This window comes from Amblyomma americanum, chromosome 4 (assembly GCF_052857255.1).
Source record: "Amblyomma americanum isolate KBUSLIRL-KWMA chromosome 4, ASM5285725v1, whole genome shotgun sequence".
NCBI classification, from domain to species: domain Eukaryota; kingdom Metazoa; phylum Arthropoda; class Arachnida; order Ixodida; family Ixodidae; genus Amblyomma; species Amblyomma americanum.
The window spans coordinates 40,919,604-40,937,471 of NC_135500.1; the positions used below are offsets into that span (position 1 = coordinate 40,919,604).

General features: G+C 47.3%; 1 protein-coding gene across 2 annotated transcripts in view; it reads right to left on the reverse strand.

Moving 5' to 3' along the window:
• Positions 1–17,868, reverse strand: part of LOC144127891 (transient receptor potential cation channel subfamily M member-like 2) — a 223,971-nt gene that overhangs the window by 26,415 nt on the left and 179,688 nt on the right. For both annotated transcript variants that reach the window (XM_077660865.1, XM_077660864.1), the window contains exons 19-24: positions 15,052–15,241; positions 14,143–14,285; positions 9,217–9,356; positions 7,986–8,101; positions 5,610–5,704; positions 4,280–4,438 (exon numbers count right to left, since the gene is read on the reverse strand). In XM_077660865.1, coding sequence (XP_077516991.1) covers positions 4,280–4,438; positions 5,610–5,704; positions 7,986–8,101; positions 9,217–9,356; positions 14,143–14,285; positions 15,052–15,241 — 843 coding nt within the window. The remainder of the gene's footprint in view (positions 1–4,279; positions 4,439–5,609; positions 5,705–7,985; positions 8,102–9,216; positions 9,357–14,142; positions 14,286–15,051; positions 15,242–17,868) is intronic.

Sequence of the window (17,868 nt, forward strand, 5' to 3'; positions counted from 1 at the left end):
GGTTCAGGTGTCCACCGATATATGAGACAGATACTGTGCCATTTCATTTCCCCCCCAAAAAACAATTATTATTATTATGGTCCTGAAAGAACCAGGCACTGAACGGTGTTCTTCTGGCCGTCGGCGGTTGTTCTAAGCCAGCCAGCAGCGCGCGCTCAGCGATAGCACTGCCGCTACCGCGTTGACCCATCTTCGTTGTTACAGTATAAACACTTTGTGAAAGAAAAATGCCCAAAAGGAGGCAAGGTTGCATGCGCACACATTTTATATAGCAGTAAATGGATTGCACAATGCCGAAATCAAAACTAAAGACAAGCTAAGCAATCAGCCAGAAAATTCAAACGAAAATAGGAGGGGGCACTTAATCTCCGCCTTAATTGTATGATGCGATAGCATTAATGGGCTAATGCCCATAAATTGGTCATTCTCTACATTACATTCATAGATCGCTAGGAGTTATACACCACTCCTGGCACAGTGGTGCAGTGCTTAAGCAATGCACCACTGCCGTACGATGGCAGGTGCTGCCGCCGGTAGGGCTTGCCAGACCCAGGTTGATCTTCCCGAGCAGCCTCCTGCGGCCAAACAATAATTTAACTACCACCTGCCACGGTGGTCAGTTTGATCACAATTTGGTGGGCAGGTTGTGACGGAGTCACACGGTCGCGTGACCTAGGTAGCTCACCTGTCACCTAGGGTGCTTCTCTGACGATTTTCAGGGATTTGTTCGCTCACAGCCAACGACAACGACACCGATCCCAACGCCGCCGACGGCTTTTGGGCGACACCGGGCCTCTAAATGCTGTCATGTTAAAACGAGCGTATAGAGAATATGACGAAATGTAAGGACATATGTTAGAATGGGCCAGGAAATGTAACGAAAATAAGAGTGCCCGGACCGCGAAACATATTCTTTTCAGCTTATGTGGTAGTTAAAACAGACCTGGTCTGCGTGGTATGCTTGTTTTGCGTGGTATGCTTACTTTTATGCTTGCTTTTATTCTTTGCTCGTAATTTCGTGTTAAATGACTGTTAATGCGTTTGATTGTATTTGCTGTAACCTACTGATTTGCGCGAGCCATATTCTTGTTCACATTTTTGTGTTACTTGTGACTGCTGTTCCTTTGTTATTTTGTCTATTGTACCCCACTCCCCTCTGTAATGCCCTCGGGCCCTGAGGGTACTGAAATAAATAAATAAATAAATAAGAACAGAAAAGCTTCTATTTAGGCTAGATAGTTCATTTCGATCCAGAAAGGAAAACAGTAGCGAGAAATGAAATCTCAGCTTTAACAAGGTTCACAGATGAATCACTGACACACCCTTTTCCTCTTTAAATTATTTTCATTTGTTTCGAATGGCATTCGCACCTAATGCGATTAATCTGCTGCTACACGAGAACATTTAATGTCATTAGGTTCGAATGACATTCGCTATCGAATGAGTTCACGAAACTCATTCGCATTCGATGTCGAACCGAATGTGTACTCTGGACACCATACGCGCAGCAGAAAGCGACGCGAAAAAATCGTGTGCACACTGTCAAAGTTAGAAATTGCATTTATTTAGTTCTGCTAAAAAAATTTCGATTTTGGTGTGAACTTCTTCACACTTGTAGCTGTCGTGGATAGCTATTACTCTCGGTCCCAGCAGCAGCCAACGGCAGCAGCCGATCGTGAAGCAGCGCCTTTCTCGCGACCACCGATCATTTTGGGTTGCGTGTTTCTTGCTGGTTGGCGGTACATGTTCGTTTAGCTCGGAAGTACATAAAGATGTGACTGAGCACTTCATTTTTCAGAAGTCATTTCCACGCTCCACGCATCGCCACGTGCCACCGTGTCAGCCATTTTGTTTGTTTACATTTTTCGGATTTGTGGTTGACTTTGTACTTGGCTTGGCTTTTGATGGCTGAAGTGCCGCAGAAATAATATTTTAAGCTTATAGTATGCCCCGCCGCGGTGGCTCAGTGGTTAGGGCGCTCGACTACTGATCCGGAGTTCCCGGGTTCGAACCCGACCGCGGCGGCTGCGTTTTAAGGCGCCCGTGTGCTGTGCGATGTGAGTGCACGTTAAAGATCCCCTGGTGGTCGAAATTATTCTGGAGCCCTCCACTACGGCACCTCTCTCTTCCTTTCTTCTTTCACTCCCTCCTTTACCCTTCCTTTACGGCATGGTTCAGGTGTCTAACGATATATGAGACAGATACTGTGCCATTTCCTTTCCCCCAAAAAACCAATTAAAGCTTATAGTATTGCACAGAAATGTTCTCACCCGCTTTAAAAACACTACACAACAATTTGTAACGTATTTTATGCACGTTGATGTGCTTGAATTGTACTATTTTTTTTCACTGATCGTCACTGCCATCATTTTCGAATGACATTATTGTTTACCGTGTAGTACCAAAAGAGGCCGAATAACAATCGAGCCATGGAATTAAATTTGATTGGAATGAAATTAAATTTGCTAGTGTGGCAGGGGATCTTTATCTCATCAAGCCATAGTTCACACTTTTTGCATGGTTTGCAATTTTCCCCCGCCGAATGGCGCAGTTGGGTTCCAGAACGCCTCAGGCGTGTAGGTAGCTAATTTTATGAGAATGCTAGAATTTGACCTTAACGTGACGTTTGTATCGTTTAACGACAGGTTTTATTGACATGAGAAAGGGATCTGCATCGGATCTTGCGTAGCCCCGGTTCTTACTAGCATATTTTTAGCCTATATTGACCGCGCCCTAGAACGAAGTTTAATAGGGAAAGGGGTATTAAAAGTTTTTAGATATGTTTACGATTTTTTGATAGTTTTTAAAAACTGAACGACGTGTCCTACACCGATGCTGTAAGCAATATGTTAGGTATCTTTAAAGAGAAAGGAAAGGGGTTGGTTTTCACGCATGAGATGCCCTTGCAGGGATATATAGTTTTTAGACCTGAGGATTACTTTTGGAGAAGAACATGCATGTTGGCAGTATGCCCCTCGAGCAAAGAAGGAGCTGCTACCGTATGCACCGGCTCATTCAACGACAGTTAAACGCGCTATTGCTAATCATCGGCACTCGTGAAGTCGTGTCAGCATGGTATGCAAGGGAGCTTTGATACGCAAGTGGCTCGATTGGTGGGGGCCGGGTTCCCAAGCTCGATAATCACAGGCGTTGCAGAAGCCCAGGTCCTACAAAAAGTCAAGGGCGCCATGTTTAAGCGGCCATCGGAGCGAAAGAAGCAAGCTGCGAAACCAGAAGTTGTTCCGTATGTGCACAGGGTCGCCCACAACGTAAAAAAGGTGGCAAATAGGCATAACGTGCCTGTTGTCTTTTCGGCTCCAAGGAAGCTTGCTCAGCTCTGTGCACACGTAGCCAGCAATGGAAAGATGAACGGTTGCAGCAAAAAAACATAGAAAACACTTTGTGAAGTGCTGCACCGGTGTGGTCTGTGAGATACCACTGACCTGCGGGAAGGCCTATGTGGGCCAAACGGGCAGGTGCATCAATGACCGTGCAGCAGAGCATGCGCGCTCGCTCAAAGAAGTAGGAGGGGCACATCTACCCAAACACTGCGCAGCAAGGTGTGTCACCGAGTGGCTGGACATTCGGCGGGTGAAAATTGCAAACAATCCAGGAAGTGTGAACCACGACTTGATGAGATAAAGATTCTGGGCAGGAGTTGTGATCGTAAAGCACGAGAGGTTTTAGAGGCGTACCACATCAGAAAAAGAGGAAAAGGGTGTGTCAGTGATTCATCTGTGAACCTTGTTAAAGCTGAGATTTCATATCTTGAACGGTTTTGTTGATCGCACGTGAGATTTCTGTTTGCGCATGCCTAGATTTTCTGTATATTTGCTCGCTTTTCAAGGAATAAAGTCAGATGAAGTTAGCATTTGTTCTACATCGTTCTTCCACTATTTGTGCATTTTTTCGGCGCTACTGTTTTCCTTTCTGGATAACAACAGAAAGAATACAGCGAAACGAAACGCCACTAAAAGCTAAAGAACGTGAAGTAAGAACGATGAAACAGAGAAAACAGACATGGGTACGCAGTGATAAAATTTGATAAGATGGCGGAAACAAAAATTTGCGGTCCAAACCGTGTAACGCCTAGATTACCCCACTGCAGGAATGCATGTGTGCGCATTGCCGTTTTCTTCTTCGCCTATACACAGCGAAGTTTAGCTATTTTACACCGCTGAGAATAAGATTCAATAATGTGAGGCCAAGTGTGTAAATCAGTGTCAACTGTCACTCCTGCAGAAGGTAACTGAGAATGCAGGCACTGTTCCCCACTCACATCGGCATCCCCTGAGCGTCGAGGCGGTAGATGATGGGGCCGCCATCAGCATCGCTGATCCAGGACTGGCGGTTGATGCTCACGCCAGCAGGACTCGTGGATACTGAGTTCCAAGCAAAGCTCGGCACAGGGCCACTGCCGTCAGAGGCCAGCTTTAGCCTGGGAAAGAGATTAGGCACTTCTCCTGTATGTGGTAGTCCCCGCAGTAGGAAAGCTATAGGCGGAATGCTGGAGATACATGAACGCCTTCTTGCAGGAAAATCATGAAACACTCTCAATTTCTAACGACATTACTGATACATAATCCTTGCTGTAAATTTGCACAAAATTTGTAAATGATAACTAGAACCGCGCGAGTTCAATTTCATTGATTACCCTGTAAGATAAATAGGACGAAATGGCACAAGGTTAAAATTCATGAAAAAGAAAAGCAGCACAATTCGCATGCAAGCACAAGGAGCTCAGCAACACTAATCCCACATATGATTACCGAATTACAGCCCTATAAAGGAAGCAATGTCTTTTGGTAGTTTAAAGAGGCCAGTTTCACTGAACCATTGTATTGCCGTGAGCGTTCCCATAAATTACCTTACGTAAAGCGCGTAGCAGCTTAAAGGAAGTACGTGCATGTTCGAAAGATGGGTAGACCTTGGCCATTCATAACACCTCTCTTTAGTCTCTCTCTCTTTGTTTCTTAGCCAATTAAAGACCAGTACCCCAAATTCGCGACATACCGTTTAAACATCGTGGGTCCACTACTACAAGGAGCTTGCTTACGAAGCTTGATGTGAACATGTTCTCAGTAGCCAGCGCCTTCTTATCAGAATGTTTGGCGTCACTATGAAGACGTTTCGTGAAGAAAAAGAGGACGCTGATTCGCAACTTCCAGGCAGCGGATAACAATTCCTCCTCTCTCAAATCGTGATCACTTTTCTGAGAAACATAGCCAGACATTTTTCGGATAAAAGACTGCCTACTGTCCCTGGGCCTTCAAATTGGCTCCAGGCATAAGAGTTCGTTTCTAACACTATCCAGACCAGCTGCACAAGATATACAAAATGCCCACTGTTTCCAATTCGTGACATATACACTTTTGAAACCTCAGCGGCGCTAACAAAATTACATTGTCTTTTGCACAATGACATATTACCTACATAATGTGGAGATAATGGTTTCCTTGATTCCTTCAGAGTTTGCGCATTAAAGGGCTAAGCGCCTGTCCAGAACCAAGCGTGTCAACTTAGGCGGCATTATGCCAGCACTTCATTTTGTGAACCGGTGGAAACGCGCCAATGCAAGCAGGCGATGGCAGGACGGGTGCACTGCTCACCCTAGGATGTCTTCGTCGACATGAGGCTGCAGGTGCGCTGGGAAGTCAGCACGGGGCCGGCTGTAGGCCACCGGGTCGTACTCTAGCCACAGCACCTGCCGCGCAGTAATCGACGTCAGCCACGCACTCGAGCCTCACGAAAGTGCTGGCCACCAGTAATCAAATGAGCAAAGAAATATGACAGATCTCCGAAAAATATCCCTCAGAGAACCATCGAGTTACTCGGGCAGAAATTACATATCAGGAGGGCAGGTCGCTTCTTTTGTTGACCAGCAGCTTACACAAAAATGCATTCTGACTTCTTATTACGAACATTTGGCTGATCAATCGATACGGCTAATTCTAACGGTTTATATATTTATGGACTTCGCGCAGCGGTCATCAGAATAGTACAGCCAGACCAAAACATCTGATGTGACAAAAAGGGTGAACAGGCAAATTATTTGAACTAGTCGCCAGAAGGAAAGTGCACATTACATTTTCGCATGTCGCTGCATGGTGCCGTCGCTTCCAATAGGAAGCTAAATCGCACTGCAAAATCAGAGGACAAGGAGTCGTAATGTGTTGGTCATCTCTGAGTGGCTGGGGAATTGATAATGTAAACATTAGAACTTAGATATGCAGTCTACCAAACAGCTCGCAAGGAAATTCCAGACTTTTGCTAGTGGCCCCATAGTTGAACCCCTTGATCAAACAAGATGGTCTCCGGCTCGAACCAATCGCAGAGAAGACTGAGCTAGGTCAGTAGCCTTCTCTTTTTTTTTGCCACAGACTCAAGTTCAAATCAATTCAAGGCTTATTTGCCACGTGGAAAATTTTGGACAGAGGGGAGCTGCGAAAAAAAAAGCCTGCCCATGGACTAGATGACTGAATCGTAGCACCTAGATTCCCACAGCGGCAGCATCATTTACATATGCACAGGCGCGCAATAAGAGAAAAACTCCGCTCATTTAGAACCCAATATTGCAAAACAATAAGGCTTATCATAATTGTACAGGTAAAAACAAACAAGCTTGAAGACAAAAATATCGATCGAAAAAAATACCAAAGCAGAAAACAAAATATTCAAGGATCATAAATAAAAATCATTCTTGTACTACATCCATTGATATGTTATTACACTGTAATACCCAAAACAGACAATTCACAAGGAAGCAAGTTTCAAAATATTTACAGTTTTGTCCAAATAGTATATTCATGCAGAGCACAAATAAGTCCCTTGTATGTGCATGAAAACACATCAGAGCTGTATGGAAATAACAAATCCTTTCTTTTCCCAAATTTAGGCAAAGAGCAGACAGGAAGGAGGTCTTTTTATGTCTTGTTGTTTCAGTGTATTCTATTTTTGCATTCGGGCAATTCTATGTAAGTTGCCCATATTGTTTCCTATTTCTGTTTTAATTCTCAAGCTTAATTCATATTTGTGAAGATTGTAAAGATTTATTATGCAAGAAGTGCAGAAAATTTACACTTGGCACTGCATAAGCAGTGTTGTGTAGTATATGGCATGTGCATTTTGTTTAGAAGTAGCGAAATGGTCTGCAGGGTTTAACATGGTGCCGTTCTCCACACTAAATGGCAGTAGTTAAGATGGGAACAAGATTAGGTTGTATAGTAACAATTTCTCCTATACAGGAAGTAGGGTTCGCATGGGACCTATAATTCCAGTAAACTGAGCTAGCTTCACATGACCATCCCACGACATACTGGATGAAAATATTACTCCTAGATTTAAAATGGGCCACAATTTCAACTGTACGTTCGTTGAGAATATTTTCATGTGAAGGGACACACTTGACTTTTTCTTGAAAGGTTATGCCTTTTGTTTTATTTTCATTAATATACATTTAATTAACTGTGCACTAGCCTTGTAATAACTTTAATATAGTATTGCATAAATAAATGAAGTTTCCCAAATCTAACCTGGAAAAGAACAGGCTGACATCGTCAGCATATATGATATATTTTGCAGATGTGTTATTATTAACAACATCATTGAGGTATATATTGAAGAGAAACAGCCATATTATGCTGCCCTGTGGGCCTCTGGAAACCAGATTTACCTTTAGAAGTCTTGTCGTGGACAACTTGTTTACACTCAGAGAGGCACAAGTGAAACAAGTGCAGAGGCAGTTCACAGACACCATATTGCTAAAACTTTTGGAGAAAAATGTTACGATTGACAAGGTCACTCGCTACCTTTAAGATATTGAGTTCTCACCACCTTTAAGACATCTGTGATCATACGCCTGTGCACATATCGATTTCGAACTATTCAAAGAAAAATATGCGCGAACTGAATGCAGCGACTGCTCCAAGCACCGAAGCGTGTCCTGTTTGTCCGAGCTAGAAGTGTGTGGAGCGGGCACTACTCACCTGCCAGGCGACGTATTTGTCTGGCACCGGGTAGCGGAGGACGCGCGTGCGTGGGTACGGGCTCTGCCGCGACAGCACGTGCACGGCGCCGGGAAGGACGCCGCCGCCCAGTTCGCCTGCAGAACGCCACATCAATCAACTACACACCCCGTGGACAAGGGTCCAAATAAGCGGGCATGGCACCCATGCAAAAGCGAGCAGTGGACTTCATTAAAATAGTGGTGCGGCACTCTTCAAAAAGATATAAAGAAATGCAACGTGGTCCCAAATCAGTACCAGAGCACGGCTAACATGTGTGCCTTGCGTTTTCATTGCCCAGAATGAATGCGTTCGCATTAGCGCAGCTTTTGAGACTTCTCTGGTATTAGTGCAATTCACGTTACTAGCAAAGACAGGCCGAAATAACTGTCGTGCACTGCACAGGGGTGAAAAAAACCTTTCGGAAATTCGGATCAATTAATAATAACCGTGTCCTTCTTTGCAGCAACAACTAATCATGCGACGAATGCCTCCTGCAAACTTCACCTTGTGTGCATGAGTCACTCCTCTGTGCAGAGAGGCCTGGTGACGCGCACAGTCACTGTCACCGAGCATCAGTCCCGTGATGTTGGCGGTGACGTAGTTTGTGCAGTGACTGGCTAAATAAGCACATTTAAGCTGCTTATGACTACCTACCATAACACACAAAAAAAATCATGAAGGGTTGATGTGGAGCCTCAGACGAACATTCCTGTCGGAACGTTGGCTACTGGACAGGGGCTCCCCCTCAACCCTCGTTCACTTCGTTTACTGTTATCAAGAATCTCATCTTCCATCCCCTCTCACTACTCACTGCACAAAGCACCAATGTGGTTCCTCGACGAAAGTAATACGTTTGTCCACACAATGCCACGCTGAAACACTTTCAACACGTACAATTTGCTAGTTGTGGTACACCAAGCAGCAGCTAGCAAATTCCTCGTATGTATTCTAGCTGGTCAACCGACCACTCTCCTAAGTTGGGCACTCGCCGCATACGGAAGCCAGCCTACCGCAACTTACATGATAGTCATGTTCATATCACGGTATGTGAAGACTATGCACTTAGCGGGTGTTTTAACCATTTACGAAGTTAAAGTACTAAAGAAACTCCGCATGTACTACCGTAGTATGTCAATAAATGCAACAACTAAGCAATACGTACTGTGATGCAATCATCGCTTTTCTTGGTACTTTACACTGGAGAACTTACCAGGCCTGTCGGTTGCAGTTTTGAGCGTCTGCAGGTAAGAAAACGATCTCCCCACCGTCCTTTGCAGTTCCTGAATCTGGCCCCTGAGCAGGCTGAGGGTGTGGCGCTGGTGGTCCATATCTTCCAGGAAAAAGGACAGACTGCAAGCGGCAAGCAAAGGTCCAGGCAGGAGTTTGAGAGTATTTTCCAGCATAGTTGTTCGGTGATCTTTGCAATAAGGGCTCCCTGTGTGCCGCCATATTGTACGCTGGGCTGTCGTGTGGACCTGGCGCTCGCACTGTGCAAGCGGCAGCGGAGCCGGTTTGCAGTAGTCCAGAAAAGAGGTGCTTCGACATCTCTGTCGCCCGATGCAAAGGTCTAAGCGCCGAGCACTGGGAAGGAAAGAAAGACTGGCGCAACAAATATTGAGGAACACCTTACCGCCACGCCATCTCTTTGCCACGCAAGCTAAAAAAATTTGCTGTGGTTTAGCTCTGGTTAAACCTAAAGCCCCTCAATGAAGCAAAAAAAAAATCGCAAAGCTTTGAACTTTCCGGCTTTCCTCCTCTCCTAGCGCGCCGCCCGATAATCGAGCCTCCCATTGGCCGAGGCGCCGTGGTCACGTGTTAGCGCGCGCTTTTTTGCTCCGCCGCAGACGCCGGCGCCATTGTCGGGGGTAGGAGTCGCGCTTCGTTTTCTTCTTGTGCAACAGTTTTGGCGGGAAGTGTTGTTCCATCTTTGACGGCGTCTACGCGTTGCGGCGATGCCGAGTTTCTTTTGCCCGTATGGATGCAACAACTGAGGAGGCAGTGGGAAAAGATTTTTTTTCAATTCCGTCCGGAAAAAGCAACGCGGCTCGCCGAAAGGTTTGGATGCACAGTATCGGCCAGGCAAACTTCGATAATGTGCTGGATCCGCCAGTTTGTGAGGTGAGTGGCCGCTCTTCAGTTGTCAGTCACATTTTTTTTTTCAAGTGATTTGATGCGAAGCGCGAGCGACTGCAGTCTTTCTTCGCAGCAAATGCTGTTTGGCATAGTTGTATATGGACTCGATCATTCGCTCGTAGGCTACGAAAGCAGTGCTTCTTGTTGTCTTATGCCCACCGTGCCAGCTCTGCTAGCTTCTGCAGGTGCAGCTTGTGTTGCGCGCATTTCATGGCGTGTCGACGAGGTTGCAGTCAGACTAGTGTGCAGGCTCGACTCGAAAGTTACGCTTGATATTGTTTGAGCCCACACGTTTACGTTGCTTGCGTTGAACGTCTAGCTTTCATATTGCTCACTGCTGCAGGAATTTTTGTCGCAGTTAGACTCCTTCGCTTACGAACCCGATACTAAAGAGGCGGTTCTCGCTGTTTGATACCAGCTGTACATGCTGCTCGCAATATAGGTCTAGCTTTTATATGTTTGCGCGCATTGCTTGCCTTATTTGTGTCGTTACAGGTATGGACTCCTTCGCTCACGAATTCGATAGTAAAAAGGCGGTTGTTGCCGTTTGAGCCTAGGCTGTTCATGCTGCTCGAGGTGCAGGTCTATCTTTCATGTTGTGCACATTGCTGCACGTATTTATTTTGTTGCAGTTGGACTCCATCACTCACGAACTCGACGCCAAAGGGGTGGTTATCGCTGTTGAAGCCCCCGCTGTTCATGCTGCTCGCGATTCCTAAACGAACCGACGTGTTTGCTTCAGAGAGAACTGAGTAAATTCGAGTTTTGATTTTTCAGCATTTGAGTTTTTTTCTGTTGCACGCTACTTCGACCGAAAGTGATTAATTAACTGCGACAGTCCAGGCTACTGCGTGTTAGGCACGGAGATTACAAGAGGGAAGGAAATGTTCTCTTACAAGCCATTATTGCATATGCTCACCCAAGATGATAAACACCTAAACAAGCAGCATTCGAATGACTCATGCGGCGCTGCAGTTGCTCACAAAACAGCGTTTGAATGCCTTTTTTTATTGCTGTTAATAAACTCAAACTATTACACCTACATCAAAATTCTGATCACAACCGTGTTACAGCGCGCAACTATAGGGCTTCGTATTCGCCTATATACAAACAAACATTGTGTGGCTACCGTCAGTCGGATATTTTTAACGGTATACCCTGCAAGGTGTCCGAGGTATATTAACTACGAAATAATCTGCAAGCTTTCCTGCACTAAAATGATTAAAAGTGAGACGAGTAATCACCTACTCACTGAATAGCACAGCCTGTTGCACGAGCGAAGGTCCCTCTGAGAGAATATATTACAGGAGCATTAAAACTGCCATCCGTTCAAATAAAGCCTAGGCCGCACATCTAGTCGCATGTCGGTCCACTTCCTCTTTGCGGAGTTGAATTTTTAATAAGATTGGGCAAAAGACGCCGGTTGAAAAACACGACTCCGAGACATTCATTACATAGTGCCGCGAGCTCGCTCGCTCACTCCACCTTCACCGTGTGCACCGCGATCAAAGCGATCGCAGTACGAAAAGTTCCGATAATCCGGTGCAACGTGGGCAGTTATTTCGGTAAGTAATTTTTGTCATGCGGCCGAATCAGAGGCAGAAAATGCAACAAAAAATTCATTCGGGCGCGCGGTCCACTGCGCGCCAAAGAGCGAGCGTTGAGAACACAACGCGCTGAGAACTCGCTCGCGCGCGCCACGTCCAACATCTGCTCTGCAATCAAAGCGATCGCAGGAAAAAAGTTTCGATAAAGCAGCGCAGCGTTGGTCGCAGCAGTCATTTCAGTAACTGATTTTTCGATATTTTATGTCATCATGTCTTTCGACCGAAGCCAGGCAAACAACGCAACACAGACGGCATCGAGAAAAGCAAAGCGAGTAATCAGGCACGCAATCACATTTGCTAAAATATAGCGCCACAGCGCTTCTGCCCACGTCGTACACGTTATATTCACGTTTTTTTTTCGCTCGTTAAGGCGTTTTACAGTCTGCCCAATGCTCCTCTTCCCCTGAACTGAGGAGAGCGGAATCAAAACTATCGCCGAGCAACACGTTTAAAATTTTAAGAAATCTCAATCATGCTAGTGCTCCAGCTTGTCTGAAGCCAGCGAAAGTAATCTGCCTATAAAAGAAGAATAATTTTGCCATTTTTAAGCAATAAATGCTTTAAGCTCCTCTACTCTGCAACCATCGCCGAACATCGTCCAGAAATCGGAGCAAAGTTCAGTCAAAAAGTGAAATCAGAGCCACCAAGCAATCGCCGCCGAAAACAATGCATTAGAGCAAGAGAAGCAACATTTGCCGACGATGGCCGCACGCTTCACTAAAACCGAAGAAAGAAGAGCGAACGCCACCATAAACCGGTATGTGGCCTGGCCGACATCGATTCAGAGTGCGGACAGCATGTGAAGGACCCGACCTGGAATGCGCTGCATATAAGCCCTGCAAGGCGTTTCTTACTGGTGCCTGCTCTGGTTGAGACAGAGCGCATTTTCTTCTTTTTTTTTTTGGGGGGGGGGGGGGGGGGAGCGGTCCACAATCTCAGTATACCCCTGTGAGCACGCACTTGCGCAGTCAATAGAGGCGAACCTCACAGCGCTTCGAGATTTACCCGTTTCAACCTAGAATAGTGAGGCACCAGCCGCGCTGATGTTTACGCGCCGCCATTATGGCTTTCTCTATGCACTTGCGTACGTGAGCTCCTTCCATTTTGGTTCCATTTCTTGTCTCTGACATGGCGGTGCGCGAGAACTGAGCCTTCGACGTCGCTTCGCGGCCCTTTCTGCATACGGCGGGAAAGCACTTTCGCAATCGGCGTTAGTGGAGCTAAGAAAGTGGCCAATTGGTTGTCGATTATTCAGGGACGAACCATTCCGTCGCACCAGCGCTGTCGTTCCGCTGCGTGGTGCGGCGACGCCTAAATCGACCATGCGGCAGAGACCGATGCGCCTGCGAGATGGGGCGCACACGCCCTCGCGTCATAATGGACGAAGCGACCTACTGTGGAATGGCCACAAAAAAAGTCCTGCAACGAACGCCCTCCGAGGCACGCGGCGTTGTGACCCTGCTTTCATCACGTTTGCCTTGGCGCCCTAAGACATCAATTACTCAATTAGCCGAGTCTGGTACGGCACGCAGGATCGCCACCTGGGAAGAAACGCCCTTGTGACCAGCGACCGGAGGTTTTCGCACCTGCGGAGCACTGCAAAGTGTTCATGACAGCGCCTACCCAGACAAGGCGAGCCAACGAGTATCGCACTGCGTGATGTGCAATAGCCCGGATGGGGAAAGGCGGAAACTTGAGGTAAACACTATATTGAAAAGCGCCCGCCTGGTTTGTCCGTCGTGTTGCCCACGCCGTCGTCATTTAGGCTGTACCGTTTTTTTCACTGCTTCAAGACGTAAATAGTGTGAATATATTTGAATAATAATAATAATAATTAATTTTTGGGGAAAGGAAATGGCGCAGTATCTATCGGTCTCATATATCTTTGGACACCTGAACCGCGCCGTAAGGGAAGGGATATAGGAGGGAGTGAAAGAAGAAAGGAAGAATAGGTGCCGTAGTGGAGGGCTCCGGAATAATTTCCAAGTTGATTTTCCTGCACTCCCCAGCTGTCTCTCCGTCCGTACTTCCGCGGGGAAACCACTGCGGACCGGACTTCATTGGGGGCAGACCACAATAGGGACCGACCCAATACGGTCCACAATCTCCGGATTTTCTTCCGTATTTCTCCGTTTCAACCTAGAATAGTGAGGCTGGTCTACAGCCACGCTGATGTTTACGGGCCGCCATTATGGATTTCTGTATCCACTTGCGTACATGAGCCCAATACGGGGGACCAGTATTAACAGAGAGAGTAACTTTAATGAAAAGAAGGCAAAGAAGTCGGCCGGGAAGATGGATCTCGCGGTAAAAGTGCCCACACGCTCAGCAGGCGAGAAAGAACGGCATGCTGTGCCTGCGCACCCATAGGAATGAGGACAGAGTGGGCGGCGCACCTCTCGAGCTGCTTCTTCTTGTTCTCCTCGAGGTCTCGCTCCTCGCGCCGTCGCTGGCTGTACTGCGAGGCCAGATGCTTCCAGTAGTTGTAGTCCTTCTCCGAGAGACGGAGCTGTGACTTAGTCAGGTCGCTGTGGCCGTTCTGCGAGGCGCAGACACACAAGAAACACTGGAAACCCCTCCTGGCACCAGGAAACATCTAAGTACGCTTGTCTTGCGCTACAGAAAATGCTACTATACTTCATCTCACAAGTTGCAAGTTTGCAGCAATGCGAAAGGTAGAGCTCTCTAGCCCCAATCAGGGCCAAGGAAGACAATATACACTCCTTGCAATGTTTGAGCAGAGCTGTGACTATTTTAGTCGAGGGTTCGACGGCATACCGTCTGGTCAGGAATCATGGCTTGATGAGGTTCACTGGTCACTGACCAAGGTCAACAAAATAAAATTTTGTTGACCTTGGCCAGTGATCAGTGAACCTCATCAAGTTGTGACTATTTTCAAACAATTCATTGCAGGAATTGAAAAGGTAATTCAGGATGCTCTTTTGGGAGTACAGTGAGCGTTTCATTCGCTGATTAATTAGCAGAGAAAGTTCGCATTACAACAGCACTGCGGAGGCTTGCTGCAAAGTGGCGCTGCCATTCGTAAACATGGCGTTCGTCGAGTCGCCGGATCTCCTGCATGGAGGAAGAAGAAAGTTTTCCTTCCTCCATGTCCTGGATGCAGCAGCGCACACTGGTGCTCTTTCCTTCCCAGGGATGGAGCCACCAGTCGCGAGGTGAGGGGAGCGGAAGAAGGCGTTTTACAGCGCACACCATTTTGATTGGCCCAGATTGCCGCAGCCTTCACAGCGCTTAAAACCACTTGTGAGATGGAGATAGAAAACCGGACAGGTGGGAATGTTCACCAGGCGATGGGTGGTACGACAGTAGCGGCAGATAATGAGTCGCCACAGGAACTGCAGCAGCGCTATGAGGTAGCTGAAGGCGTTCAGCGGCGGCGGCAGGCACAGCCGGTTCATGAAGTCCACCACCAGCTTGTAGCGCTGGAACTTCCAGATGTCGTCCGAAGCCGACTCGATCTTCTGCGCAGTGTGGCTAGAGGCGAACAAAACGCCCCCTCAGATAAGAAAACCAAGATACGTTCACATCTCGGCCGGGCAACCATGCAGTCAACTAGTGCAGTATGATTTCCGTTTATGAATAAATACGTGCAACAGGGCAGAGATTATGTATCCAAAGGGTTCGAAATAAGGCTGTGCAAATATCAAAACTTTACAACATAAACAGTTAGGTTGGGATATCAAATCGAATAGCAGATAATGAAACGCAGATGCGTCTATTCCGAATAGCATACATGTTTTCTTTCGCATGTTAGAACACTGAACTTTGTTGAAGAATGCACGAATAAACATGAGATTAGTAGTTAGGAACACAGAATGAAACATAATTTGTGTTTACGAGAACACAGTGCTTACCTCGTCGTGACCGCTAAAGGCCCTAATGAAGCGTACGAAAAATCGGATTCGAAGGGCCATTTATGCTCCGCCTTAAGGGTATGACGGGATAGCGAAAATGGCTTAATTCAAATCTATGCAGAATTGGTCATTCTCTGCTTTACATTCGTACATCACTGGGAGCCCTCATACCCCTCCTGGCGCAGTGGTGCAGCGGTTAAGCGATGCGCCACTGCTCTACGATAGCAGGTGCTGACACCGGTGGGCATTGTGCGACCCGGGTTGCTCTTCCTGAGCGACCAATCATTAACTGCCACCTGCCACGGTGGAAAGTTTGCTCACAATTCGTTAGTGAGTTCCGATAACGCCGCAAGGTCACATGACCTAGGTGGCTCACCTGCCTCCTAGGCTACTTCTCTGGGATCTTTAGTGGGGCAACGACGGCGCCGCCGAATTTTCTGCGACAGGAGCTCCTTAGCCCTATCTCGTTAATAATTCAGGCTGGTGCACCACAATTGCGTTTGAAATAAAAAAATATAGGACGATTACGATTCTCCCTAATGCGAAATTTGAGCGCAGCTCTGTCGGTGTCTCACGCTCTGTAGGCTCATTATTTTGTTTTGCTGAATCGTTGGCATGTCTGGCGATGATATTAATTCGATAGTAGTATTAGTTGATGAAGACGAGAATGTGCATAATAGTCCGATAGCAGTATTACGTGAAGAAGACGGCGACGTGCAATGCACAGCGCGAGATTGCGTTGCAGTTTAACACGAGCCCAGACAACATCAAACGTCCTGAGGACGTCCTGAAACGGTGAGAACATCCTCATTCCTAACAGGACGTTCTGAGCACATTTTGAGTGCGTCACGTTGCGTGATCGGGTGCGGCGATAGCTATAGTGCCATCTTGAAGTGTTCAGCGAAGCTGATCTGTTCGCGCACCGCGGGTTCGAATCCCAGTCGCGGCAATGTTTATTAATTTATGGTTGAAAATTGAAAATTGGTTTCTAGGAAAGGAAATGGCGCAGTATCTGTATCACATATCGGCGGACACCTGAACCGCACCGTAAGGGAAGGGATAAAAAAGGGAATGAAAGAAGAAAGGAAGAAAGAGGTGCCGTATAGTGGAGGACTCCAGAATAATTTCGACCGCCTGGGGATCTTTAATGTGCACTGACATCGCACAGCACACGGGCGCCTTAACGTTTCGCCTCCATCGAGGACCGCCAGGTGGCCGGCGGAGAGAGCGGACGCACCTCACCTCGGCTCCGTGGATTTTCACTCGTGCGGATTTTCGACGTGAAATGGACTGATACCACCCATAATCGGTCTGTGAAGGTGTTCGGCACCCGTTCCCACCATTTTCCGTGCAGTTCCGACCATTTTTGCCCGAAAGGACTCTACCGCTCCGAGCCAGGCGCGGAACGCTAGGCCTCGCGTTGTGCCTAGCACAACAAGGGCCCCCGTAGCTGCGGCCGCCGGTTAGGCCTACGGTCACCGGCGCGTCTAGACTCACCTCGGCTACGTATTGACCTAAGAAATGATGGTCTATAGCGTAGAAGGCGAAGAAATTAACCCCGAAGACTTCGCTAACGACCCGCGTTGGTCGAGAGCAATCCAAGCCTGCAATGTGGTCTTCGCCACCCTAGCCACTTCGAATCCGGCTCTGAAGCAGGCTTCCCAAGCTCACCCACCCGCCGACCCGGCCACGTCGGCGTCGCCCAATCAAGGCAAGACTATTTCTCCAAAACTTAAACGTTATGCTCCACTACCAAAACTCCCGGCTACAGATCTCAAAGTAATTTTCCGACCTGGTGACGGATTGGATCTTAGACAGTGTAACGGTGGCGCGCTGCTGCCTATTGTGTGCGCGGCTGTGAAGCTCAACTACCATGAAGCCCGGCAGCACGACCGACTCAGAGTTAACCCACACAATAACTCATTCACAATCAGCGCACCAGCCGAGGTGCGTGCCAAGAACTACGTGCAGCTGCAGACGCTCCAACTCAACGACAAGCAATTCCCGGTAAAGGCTTACATCGCCGCGCCTGACGATGCCATACGTGGAATTCTCTACAATGCAATCTACAACCAAACCCAAGAAGAGATATTCAACGACCTAATCGCACTAAACCCTAGCCGATCCTACACAATAGCAGACGCGCGCCCTTTGGGCCGCACTAAATCAATCCTGATCACCTTCGCCAAAACCAAGGAGGTTTCCAAGCAGCTCAACTTCTACGGAGCCGTCTATAACTGCCACCCC